The sequence below is a fragment of the Dicentrarchus labrax genome, unplaced genomic scaffold (assembly GCF_905237075.1).
Source record: "Dicentrarchus labrax unplaced genomic scaffold, dlabrax2021, whole genome shotgun sequence".
Taxonomy (NCBI): Eukaryota; Metazoa; Chordata; class Actinopteri; family Moronidae; genus Dicentrarchus; species Dicentrarchus labrax.
This window is the reverse complement of record NW_026136705.1, coordinates 1,828,389-1,841,183: the sequence shown is the minus strand read 5'-3', so window position 1 is coordinate 1,841,183 and position 12,795 is coordinate 1,828,389. Positions and strand designations below refer to the sequence as shown.

General features: G+C 39.7%; 1 protein-coding gene across 2 annotated transcripts; it reads right to left on the bottom strand.

The window, feature by feature from the left end:
• Positions 1-784: 784 nt before the first annotated feature.
• Positions 785-12,338, bottom strand: LOC127363530 (E3 ubiquitin-protein ligase TRIM39). 2 transcript variants are annotated; one of them, XR_007884872.1, is made up of 16 exons: positions 12,154-12,338; positions 9,468-9,609; positions 8,676-8,925; positions 6,443-6,657; positions 6,145-6,249; positions 5,187-5,282; positions 4,240-4,473; positions 3,980-4,127; positions 3,466-3,513; positions 3,171-3,197; positions 2,983-3,047; positions 2,491-2,601; positions 2,181-2,299; positions 1,762-1,857; positions 1,264-1,360; positions 1,103-1,123 (listed from the first exon to the last, which is right to left on the bottom strand). XR_007884872.1 is itself a non-coding variant. In XM_051400076.1 (15 exons), exons 2-15 carry the CDS (start codon positions 9,606-9,608, stop codon positions 971-973), a joined length of 1,809 nt encoding a protein of 602 aa, XP_051256036.1. In that variant the 5' UTR covers position 9,609; positions 12,154-12,330; the 3' UTR covers positions 785-970. The 2 variants fall into 2 exon arrangements, 1 of the variants encoding a protein (XP_051256036.1); XM_051400076.1 differs by lacking the exon at positions 1,762-1,857 and having other exon boundaries at positions 785-1,123; positions 12,154-12,330.
• Between the last annotated feature and the right edge of the window lie 457 nt (positions 12,339-12,795).

Genomic DNA, 12,795 nt, shown 5'->3' with positions numbered 1-12,795 from the left:
AAGGTTTTGGTTGACTTTGCATTGAAGACACTGTAATGCCCTGGATGAAACTACTTTCCCTACTTTCTAAATTGTTGCATCCCTTTGTCCCATCATCTGTTTCTTTTCTTTTCTTTTCTTTTCCTCCTGTTTTGTGATTATTTCCGTCATCTGGGGCTTGTTGGAACCAGCAGAGAGAGCTGGCGAGAGATAATTTGAACCTTAAATCAACTTTGACATTGTGCCATGTCCTGGTTGAGGGTGTGTCCAGTACCTGTGTTATTTATATGTTAGTGCAAGATTTATTGCTTCACTGCGTGCACTGTGTTTTACGGGAGAGGAAAGAGACAGGGAAATGAATACACAATTTACTGGAGAGTAAAGTGGGTGAGGGTTCCTTCATGATTCAACAGATCACTAAACAGATCACTAAATGTCCTCCCAGTGCAATGATGATGATGTTGCTTTCAACTGACGTGTTGTCACTCCTTTATTGAACTCTGTGTGTTACTTTCAACCACTGTAAATGAGGGTTTTATTGACATTTCTAAAAAGTTATGACAAGCATAATTTAATTGGCTTTATGTTGAAGAATATCAGTGAAAAAAATATGCTGACTCATTTGCCTATATGAGGCACAAACATCCGGCTGGAAAAAGCTGGAACACATCTCTCCCTGGTGTTAACAGTATTGAACTGCAGTTCTCTAACTCGCTGCAAGAAAGTCAAATTTGTGTAGTAAGTGAAACTATTCCTCTAAAGCTCAGAGTCATTGAAAGAATAACATGAAATACAGACGCCCAGATGCATCAGAACATGTGATTGTTTTAATAAATGATCATCAAATCATTTCCAATACAACATTAAAATGTCCCAGCTGTGCAACATCTGCCAACAGAAAGTTTAATAAGCCAACCATTCATTAAAAAAGGTGCATGAGTATATTAAAAAGAGAAGAAGCAATAAAAAATAACTTTCAAGTCTTGTTCTGTTACTCTGTCATGTTTACTGGCGTGATGACCAGTGGCCCGTCGTTCTTTCCAGATTTATTAGTGCAGGGGCTGAAGAACGGGTAGATGCATTCACTGAAAGTGTCATTGAATGTGTAGATGTGGATTTTAGCATCAACGTTGTAGAAAGAAACCTGTAGAAGCAGGAGGACATACAGAATTATTTGAAAACAAGTTGAAAGAGACTGGTGGTTGTTGATGTCTTGATATTCTGTTCGTTTGGTAGAAGACAAAAGAAGTCAAGATATGTAAAAATGTGTTTCCCATACTGCACCTGTCCTTTCTCGAAGTCCACAAAGATCCCAATCTTGTGTGGTCGGAGGTTCAGATGGACGTCTGTGGAGGGTTCAGTGCGGAAGGCGTACTTGTTTCTGAGTAATGAGGGGAAGGACAAGAGAGAGGACCGGATAGTTAATTACCAGAAAGGGAAAGAAAAGACATAAAATTGAGTGTTTAATGTCAAAGTCCGCCATATTTTACAGTATGTTGTCTCTAAAACTAGAATTTGACAAAAAGTGGCACAAGGAAACAGATGGTGGTGGGATGCTGAGAAGATTAAAGATTAAAACTGCATTAGTTTACTTTTTTGGCCACTTGGGGGCAGCAAATCATGCTGTAAACGGATGTTTTCCCTTTATGAAGATGTTTCAGCTAAAGTGTTGACAAGCAGTTATGAAACAACCTTAACATTCATTTGCAGACAATATTCACTCTCTTTATAGCTCTGTTTTTGGTCGCCAGCAACTCCTGAGGAAAATATCTAGCCCTTTACCTGCTAAATGCTCAACTGTGTTCTCCAGCTTGTTGCTAACTTTGTCTGTCTGCTGTTTGGTGCTGAGCTGGTGTGCAGTGGGATTTTTGGGAGCTTCTGGGGGAAAGAGGGGAATTGTAGCTCAGAAAACCAAAATAATGAGCTTAAAGAAGCTAAAAGGCTCCATGGAAACCACAGTAATAATTCTCTGTGTGGTAGCCTCTACAAGCGACCCCTTTCACATTGGACACAGTCATCTGATTCATTGTTAATATAAAAATATTGATTAGTGCAGCTCTAAGGTGGATGGTTAACAAAATAACCAAAGCCTGCATCCTGGTCATACATCAATATTTCATTAGCTTGCAATCAAAGATGTAATTTACTGAGCAACTCTATCAAATTAACATCCCACTTTAGGTAATGAACTGACAACTCACTTGTCTCTCAGGCTGAGGAACCAGTATCCGTTGCTTGGGGTCACTTCAATCTTCCCCTTCCTGTTGATGGATTGTCTGGCCACCCCCAGATCCCAGTCCGTCTTCCCACCCACCTCCACCTGTTCACAGGAAGTGGGACATATTTCTACAATCAAACACTGAGACATACAAAAGGCCGGAAGAACAAGAGTGTAAATATTTGGTCATACCAGAGATTTGCTTTTCTGTGGATTATGTAACCAACCATGAGTCTCTTTAGCAGCATATTGCTCTCCAGCAAATAGTCTACTTAAAGGAGAAAGCCTCTTACCTCCCAGTAGTGTCTCCCAGAGGAGATCTTCTCCCTCCCCACGACACAGACGACTCGGTCAAACCGCTCTAGATTGTCCGGAAGCAGCTGGTGTCGATCTCCACACCTCACCTTCAGAAATACAGTTTATCAGTATCAAACTTTATCATTTTATAGCCACAGGGGAAAAAATGGACAAAACATTTCAGAATTTATTCATATATATTCATGTGATTTCAGCAAACCTGAAAAGAGGCAACTGTACAACAAAATTTGCTTACCAAAACCAAAAATATACCAAGATTTTAGTCACAATTTTTAGAGAAATATTCAAGATCATAATGAATTTTAATGTGGGTTTGTGACTGCAGGTTTTGAATCCCTGTATTGCCTTACAAGCGTAATGTTTTACACTCCGTATTCCTTCATAAACAAGCTCACAAATGTAATGCTAAACAAAAACTTATGAATGATTAAGTATTCTATGATATAATAGTTCAACAGGCGTCTCACACTCTTCATGTCCTCTGATATAATCAGTCTGGGATGGGCAGTGTCGGAGTCCAGAGTCACATTCACTGCGTTGAAGAAAGAGAAAACATGTACAGAATTTTATATTAATATATATTTAATCATGTATGACTTTATGTGTCCATAATATTGTTTTATTACTGAATTTAGTGAGTGGGAATGTAACATGCCTGCATACTCCTGTATCCTCTTTATCCCTGCAGAAAAACAGTTTCATTAAAACGAGTGGAAATGTTTCTAGAACTCTCTGATGCACTGTATAGATTTATACAATTAATCTGTTTGAGGTGGAGCGCTCACGTGACTACTTGCAGTACAATGTACAGTATATGTGTAACTGCTGAAGACAGGATGGATGGAGCCACTCACAATTTAAGGTGGATGGCAGATATCATTCACAGGTTTATGTACAGTATAGACCTTTATGATTAGCCTATTTAAGGTGGAGTGGGAGTGGACACTCACTGGGCTGCGTTCGGACTGGACTGGGTTCCAGTACTAAGGCAGGAAAACCTGAAGAGGAACAAGGAGACACGTATTAGAGTTCATGTTTATCTCTCTATTTTATTTTCTGTGTAAATGTTGGTTTTATTTCTCTATGATATGCTATCTTTGCACATATTTCACTGTATGGTATTGTATTTTGTGAAGTATCTTGAAACTCTGGTTTTGAGAGGTGCTATAGAAATAAAGTGTATATTAAGCCCTACCACCAGAGGGAAGCATTTCCATACTTTATGATAGATCTATAGTTTGTCTAAAGGACTTAAAGAGGGAGGGTGTGGTTTTAACAGAGCAAACTGACTGGCTCAAGATTTTCTTTACTGATACCAAAATCAGGAAAATCTTAGTTTAGGTTTGCTCTATATAAACTCATGTTTCTACAGACTCAATGTGCTCCTGTAAAAAAACTAAAGTATTGTTCCAGTCTTCATTGCTTATCTTTGGAAACAAGCCTTGTGTTTTGTATTTCACTGACCTGTGTCTGCAATTTTCTTCAGTTCTTCCTGAAACCTCTCCACCTGAACTGCCAGTGATCTGTAGATGGTCCCTGTTCCCAGGTCAGAGTTCACCGACACGGCGGACCAGTCTTTGGCATGTGGAGGGCTGGAGAGGTTGGGGAAGGTCTGGGAAGTAGGTGGGAATGAATGTCAAATGACACAGAATTCAGCTCTGCTCAGGTTTCCCTCAGTGTTTGCCATATATCATCCAACCAAACCTCATTAGACCCTCACCAACCTTGACACAGTGTATGTGGTCATCTGATTGGGCGAGCTCGGCGAGGGCGCTTCCTCTCCTCCGCAGTTCGTCAACCTCCAGCTCCAGCTGTCGAATCATGGCGTCAGCCTGGTGCTCAGCCGCCCGCCGGCTCATCTCCATCACCTCCATCAGCTCTGCCTGGGAGCGCTCGATGGCAGACACAAGAGCAGAAAACAGGCAAACACTGCCCGCCGTGTCTCGCTCCACCGCCAACTGTGGAATTTAAGTGTGTGACGTAAAGTTTTGACCTTTCAAGACACCTTTACAGTCAGAATTTTTAGTCATTTGTCATTTTTAACAGCACTGAGATTTTCTTGTATCATGTAACCCTCAAAACAGATGGGAATATACAGTATCTATAGATTCAGCATCTGATTTGAAGTCAGAAATGAACAGAAACACTGTGCCCACAGGTATAAATGAACAAAAAATAGTAAAACACTGAAAACTTTGAACTTCGGAGCTTAGGAGCATGAAATTGTTGTTGAAATGTTGTAAGTTTGGTTGGAACCCCAAACATTCAAGTAGAAACCCCCTAAAATTCAGGAACACACCTAAAACCCCAAACTTTGTTAAAAACAAAGAATAACGTTATAAATACTCCAAACTAGAGAATGACAACCTTAAAAATGTGGTTACAACCTCAAAAGTCAAGTAAAAACATGATTATTTGTAACCCCTATAATCTTTGAGGGTGGGCAGAACCATGAAAAACACCTCAAAGTATATCTTAAATATATTGAAATTTATTGAAATTTGTAAATATACTTTACCAAACCCCTAAACAATCATGAAGTGGAATAAAACCAGAAAAAGTTGGTGACATGTTTTTTGATTAAAAGCTGATAAAGGAATGAGAGGAGGATTTACAGGTTTTGCAACACAACTGTGGCATTTACAAGCGTGTGTTTGTGTGTTTGTCCTACCTCCAGTTCAGTCACTGACTTTCTGATCTCCTCAATCTTCCTGATTCTCTGTCTGATCATTTCCTGGATCTCCTCCCCCGACACACTTAACTGGGCCTGCACACAAACACACACACACACACACACACACACACACACACACACACACACACACACACACACATACTTTTAAATAGGATTATCTACGGATGGACATGCTTACCAGTGTTTTTCTAATTGGAGACCAAACTTCCGTAAAGGTATTCCCTGATTTGTATTTTCAGGATTGAGGCACAAATACCATGGCCACTTAAATTCTGATTGCTTGGAAGGTGTGCTTTAACTTTTAGTAACCAGACAGTATAACTGGACACCTATGGCTTGCATGTTTGATCGCTAAAGCAGTGAACCTGTATTAAAATGAAGGTTATGACAGCAACAGTGAGGCATAGCTAGAGAACTATGGTTATGTAACCAACATCAGAATCACTCACAAGTATTATTCTCTACTCTTGTAGGTCGGGTATGGTCATAATTTGTCAGAACTTCTCCCGGTTTTAATTTGTCAGGATTTTAAAACCCCTAGTTTAGCAAACGTCACGTATTTTGACCCTCATAAACTATATTTTATGATATTTATAACAGAAAAGTGACAACAAAATTAGTTGTAATATTAAAGGAACAAATTCTTCCTACACAAATCTTAACATATGGCACTTTGTTGGCAAGTATCCATGATGTAAGTGGGATACCCTCAAAGTTATGGCACAAGTCTAGACTGCATTGCATCCTTATTAAGTTTATTTTGTCTGGCTCAAATTTCCAAACACAAGGAACTTCTTGCTATCACATGTCAGCCGTCACTGGCTTCGTAACAGTTTGTGGTTTGTTGTTGTTCTTCTTCCTATTACAGCCATTGTTGTCTGGTTTAAAAAAAAATATGATTCACTTCAAACATCATTCTGCTTCATTGTCCAACCTTGACTTCCATCCATTTGGTTTCCACAGTCACTGTGTCGTGATCGTAATGGTCCTCGTTCGCACATTCAGGACAGATACAAACTTGGTCAGTCCTACAGTAAATCTGAAATCAGTGAGAGAGTGTTTTCAGTGAGAGAGTGTTTCAGAGTCAATCTGCCATGAAAATATAAACAGCCTCATGTTGAAAGGAGCATAAAGTCATTACTATTCTTCTTGTTCCTCAATAAACTGGAACAAAACGCTTGTCTGAAAGACTGAAAATCAATGACAGATATTGGTTTATACGAGTATTGTACCATTATTCCTCTGTGGTGGATCTCGCAGAGAGGGAGGCTGTGGCTGCTCGCAGCCCCGCTAACTGTGAACCTTCTCCGGCCGCTGGAGCGGGAGAAAGGGGGAGGCAGCGGGGGAGGTACGGAGGTTTGGTTCAAGGCAGCAATCGCACTTTGGTTTGGTACCGAAGAAGCCAGTGAGGTTGTGACTGGTGCCAATGACGTCGGGATGGACTCAACTTTCAAGATAGAAGATACAGGAAAAATCAAGGAGGCTCAAAAAGCTGTGCACCTTCTTATTTTGATCAGTCAACTAGTTGGTCCAACACTTTAGTCAGGACTAAAACTATCTCAAGAAGTAATAGCAGGATTGTCATGACACATCACAAATTTTGGCCCGATTTTGAGAAAAATGCAAATAAATGCCTGTTTCCATCCACTACCATAATGCAAATATGAGGAGTGAGTTCACGAGATAAGCAGTAGGCTAGGTAGCGCAGGGTCTCCAGTCGGAAAACCAAAAGAAAAGAGCGGCATCAAACCTCAAACAGTGTAAAACAGTACAGAAAACACTTTGGAAATATGGCATTCCTGTTTATTTCCTGTACTAATGTGAGGAAGGTTACATCAGATCTGGGTGGAGCAATCATAGATGAATTGTGGAGCCATGGGAGTGATGAGGGGACTGTCATATCGGAAACAGATGATCAGTTATGTAAGTTCAATGTTTGCTACGTCAGAAAAAAGGTCTTCCATTAACTCTTCCAAAAATGTAAAAAAAAAAAAAAACACCTCAAGCTTTTTTATGAATCCATTTTCACCAAACATTACTTATGCCATACTTCAACATCCACATGAAAATATGTTCATGGAAACACAGCTATTGTTATTATTGAGCATATTAACATGCTGACATCAACATTTACAGCCTACAACAGCTGCTAGTGTGGCTGCAGACCGTTTCTTGTCTTGTTAAAGATTGCTGTTGTGCAACATAGCTCTGACAAGACAGTCATACATCATCTGCAGAATGTGCAAACCGAACTAAGCAGACTGGCTCTGCCACTGTGTGTGATGAATGAATATAGATTTGTGAAGAACGATAAAAAACACCAGCACTTTTAGACACAGGTTGTCAATGTTATTTATGTGTTAATTTAATTCCATTGCACACATTCATTCACTTTTGTCTGGAGGGGCTTAAAAGTCCATACAGCCTCTGTAGGAATAAGATGTAGATTTCATCACGTGCATGGCTCCCAAGCAACCAACACAGTTCAGTGCTACGGAAAAAGTGATTATTGTCTTTTTACATGAGATGATAGCAGTAGCACGGGATGCCAAGGCGTAGTCTGAAATGCTAGGTTTTCAGTAGAAAAGTCCACTCAAGAGACGAAAAATGGCTTCAGGTGAAAACAGATCTGTGTGAAGTGATGAGGGCACTGTAACTTTCCTCAAATGAATACATCATGTTTTCTGAATTTTACATCAACACATTTTGGTTTGACTATTGTTCTTGTACTGTAACTACATCAACTCATTGCAGAAGAAGAGGCCACTGTAGTTTACCCTTTGTGCTTGGAAAGGCAGGGGGAAGCGAGTGAGTTGCAATCTGCACCAACACCGCTAGATGCCACTAAATCTTGCACAGTGGACCTTTAATGGCACCAACTGGAGCCAACTACAAATATTCACATGTGGATGGAAATGCACATCATTTTCTTTTGCAGATTTTCTGATAATTTGGATGAAGGCCTGGCTTGAATTCCTGCCGTTCTGACCTCAGTGGAGAGTTACTCACAGGAAAGTCAAAGCAGCATCTAGACCATCATGAGAAACTAAATGCAATCATCATGTGGAAAGACACATTCAGGTCAGTCATCCACTTAAGACAGCAGTACAAATAATCTAACCTTCTGCTTTTTCTACCTCATTTTAATCTTTCTAATGACCCTCTACTTTTCTATGCTTCTTTAATCTTCAGCTCCTATCAGAAATATAGGAAATACAATTTGACGCAATGGTAATTTATAATTCAATACAAAACCACCATTCGTCTGCAGTTTGTTGGAAAGAATACTTGAAGGAAAGTGCTTCCTTCAAGTACTTTGAATCAAATCAAATGCCTGATTGTTTAGGTGGATTTATCAGAGCTGCTTATTCAATGTCCTTATAGAAATGTTACAAGATATTTTGACTTGTAATCTAAAATGTACTAAAAGGCGGATTTTGATGAACCCTAATTAACCTGTCTTACCTTGAGACTCGCAGGGCAGTGAAACCGGCACCTTTGGCAGAGGTCGAGGCAGCTTCTTCTTCAGTTCGTTAAATAAATCATCCGGTATGCCTGCGTCTCCCCCTTCTCCTCGCCCGCCTCTCTTCTCCCTCCCCACTCCTCCGCCTCCTCTCATGGATCTGAACTGCTCGGTGATCTCTCGCAGTGTCCTGTTGATCTGGAGGTCTGGACGCTTCTGGAAGGTCTTCTTGCACAGAGGACACTGGCAAACCTGAGAGAGGAAGGATGGAAGTGAAAAAGTAAAAAATGAATGTACTAGCCCCACTAACATCACAGAGACAACCTTTACTTTCTCTATAAGGTTAATTGTGATGTGTTTATAAGACCTCCTGGGTTTTTTAAAATACTTATTGTAAATGTATTTCCAGAATAAAATAAAGATTGCACCTCTGTGTTCAAATCAAAACAAAGGCAGTCCACCAGCTACCTGGATAGGTAGGTAGATAGGTTGGTCAATGCGCTTTGTGGTCAATGAATGTACTTTTTGAAATGATAAAACCAAAATTCTTTTTACTACTCCACAACTCTACCACTCGTGCTTTTTTGTTCCCCAATGATTTTTGTTTTCTTATCTCAGAGCAATATCTGTTGGCCACAAGGCCCTCTGACCTAGGTAAAGACCACAAGAGAAGGAAAGACAGACATGAGTGAGAGATAGAAAGAAAGTCTTGGTACAAACTGAGGGAATGGAGAAAGAGAGGGACATAAACAAAGGATAGGTAAGGACAGAAGGAGAATGCAGAAGACACACACCTTAGACCCGTCCCAGTATCTGCTGATGCAGCTCATGCAGAAGCTGTGGCCGCACGGTGTGGACGAAGGGTTATTGAACACATCGAGGCAGATCGAGCACTGGAACTGCTCGTCAGACAGAAAGCTACCATATAAGGACATCCTGTGGACAGTGCAAGAGAAACAGGAATTAACCAACTATTAATGAACTATTTACAAAAGCAAGAGGCTGTATTATTTTTCATAAAGGTGATTAGAAGACAGAAACATAATGACTTGAATAAGTTGTTCCGAATGCATTGTTCTTTTCACTTTCATCCCTTGCTGCAGAGGTTCATGCAAGAGGTTGAGTCAAGTTTTAGACTGCAAGAAGACATTTTTGTGACCCTTTGTTCAACTTTGTCCCTGGGTAACACTTGTGTTCATAACGAGGTATACTGAAATTGAACAGGGTCAAGAAGCCAAACCTCATACCTAAACAACAGAATGACTCACAATTCATGTATTCTGAGCTGCCATCTGGTTAAGGTTCGGTTAAGTTTAGGTTACTAGAACTGCTTGGCTAAGATTAGTGAACGACTGGGGTCAAAGAAACCAATGTGGACTCCAACATCATGCTACTTCCTCTGCAGAATCCTCTTACCTTTGGCCCTGAGCCAACACTTTAAGGTCCAAATATCTACACAAGAAAACTGAATGTGCTCTTGAGGGGATAAACCCAAGACCTTTATTTGAGCATCAACTTCAGGACAAACATTACAGTTTTGGCCACACACTGGTTTTAAATATAGACAATAAGATGCAGTGTATCGGAATTTGGAGAAGACAGTGGAATCAACACTAAGAAATACTGTTTAAATGAAGGTGTTTTTTGGTTTGTTTAAGGTAGAGTGTGGGGCAACTGCAAAGGCAAAAAAAGGTGAAAGTTGAAGTATGAGAGACAAACTGACACATTATATAACACACACATACACACACACACGCACACACACACACACACACACACACACACACACACACACACACACACACACACACACACAAATCACCCCTGTCGCCACAAATCAGATTAGGATGGTCAAAAAACGTAAGGAATGAAGTGGGTCAAGATTCTGTCCTGCATTATCACGTACACTACATACACACACAGATGACACACGATAATACACTGTATTTATATTCTAACAAAATGAAAATAAGGCCAAAAGATGTGAGCACAGAGGAAGTAAAGACAATAATAATAAATATATCTATGTATATCAAACATTCCCAAAAGATTTCACAATTTTTTAAGAAGACATATAAAAGAAGCTATGACTTACAGCAGTGGTTCCCAAGTTTTTCCTAAAGGGACCCCTTTACATATTATATAGAGTTCATGTAAAATGTGTGATTTGGATTAATGTTGAGCAATATTTCCTGTGAATATTGCATCAGAGATTAGCTTGGCTTTTTTTATTCTGTATATTCAGTGGGTGTTTCTCACTTATGCTTGGCCATTGTTTTCTTAGCTCTTTGGTTGTTTTAACTGTATACTTCTCTAATGCAGGATGAGGCTGTCAGAGAGTGAAGGCTCTGTGAATATAGCCCATGTTCAAGTCTTCAAAGTTTAAATAATAATCTAAAGTCTAAAGTTTTCTTTACGGAATTGAACCAAATGCTGAGACCTACTTTGTATATCTTATAAGTTTTTTTACACCCCTTAAAATCAAGAAGACCTCACGACCCCCCATGAAGCTTTGACGACCCATAGTGGGGGTTCCGGGGACCACTAACTTAGCGTGTCTGAGTTCAGTAGGCAGAGAAAGCCATAGTGTCTCTAGTAGCCAAAGTCTGATCATCACAAACTATGGCCTGCCACAGGGCTCCATCCACATATCTTAATTGTCGAGAGGGCGCACAGCCTGGGATGACCCTCGAGTGTTGCAGTAATCAAGCCAAGAGAAAATTAAAGCATGTACAACTTTTTGTAGATCAGCAGTTGATAAAAATGACCTAATTTTAGAAATTTTCTTGAGCTTGACTGAACAACATCTCTGACTTAATCATTGAAACAGTGGTTAGCATCAAATGTTACCCCTAGATTCCTGCTTACAGTTACATTATTTGACAGACAAGATTAGCACCAAAAGAGCTGATGGAATTTGGGTGACCGAACAGAATGACCTCAGAGTCATCATCACATGTCGCAAACACACTTTAAATATCAATGTTTCTGTAATAATTAATACTAAAAGTACAATTTTATAAGCAGTTTGTGCTTATTCTGTTTCTGTGTGATGGAGGGCTGGAGATCTCACTGAGTGAGATGCATAATATGCTCAGGATAGCTACGTATCTGCAGAGCTAACATATGCCTTTATTTTGAGAGTATGGGAGACAAGAACAAGAAACCGTATGAATCCAGTTTCCTGATTATATACAAACGATGCATTCCTTTTTTAAAAAATTGATTCTGTGTTGCCTGTAAAACTTGCAAAAGTGCATTCAAAAAAGGTTTCTAAGCATTTAAACTCCTTTACTGCTTCAACAGGCTGATCATTAATACATTTAAGTATCATCAAGTGACATGTGGAAGATTCTTCCTTTACCTACAGCACAAACGATTGCCATTGCAACTCTAATGGTTTCTACACTTGTCCCTTGTCCATGAACGTTTTCTTAAGATACTTCATTACACAGGAAATAAGTGAGTAAAAGTTGATACCTTTCCTGTTGGTGATTTTAAGATATATCCAAAAATCTCCAGAGACGTACAAAAACTCTGTCAGCTGTTTCTTGATCTTAAGAGGTCGTATCTCGCTCGCTTATGCTCTCACTTATGATAGGCGTCGTTTCAGGCTGTGAAATATAAAGTTTGTTTGTGTCTTGACGAAAGGAAAGTCACACCACGCCCACTCATCTGTCTCTCTGTTAGGCAGGTAAATGTGGCAGGACTGGTTAAGGTGGGAAAACACACTCAGAGTAGGTCAAATGGCCACAGTCTCTACCCCTTTTCCTTGTTCTTGGTTCTCTTGTCTTTACATATCGAGTTTCCTGGAAGCATAGGAACAAATCAACCTCAACCATTAAGAAGAATTACACCCACATACATCGGCCTGTTAGATTGTATCTGATATGTTAAACATGATGACTTGGTAAGACACTATGATAATGATATGTATAATGTGAAAGAGAATAATCACCCTTCTCAGCAGTTCTTCTCAGCTTTTTTACCGTCTTTCAGCTCATCGTTTTGGTTTTCCAGCCTGCAAATTTAGTATTTTTGTTCACGCTCTCGGCTCTCATTGGTTTAGTTTCTCTGGATTCTGGATCTTGTAAATATATAATTAAAGTAAAACTTAAATTA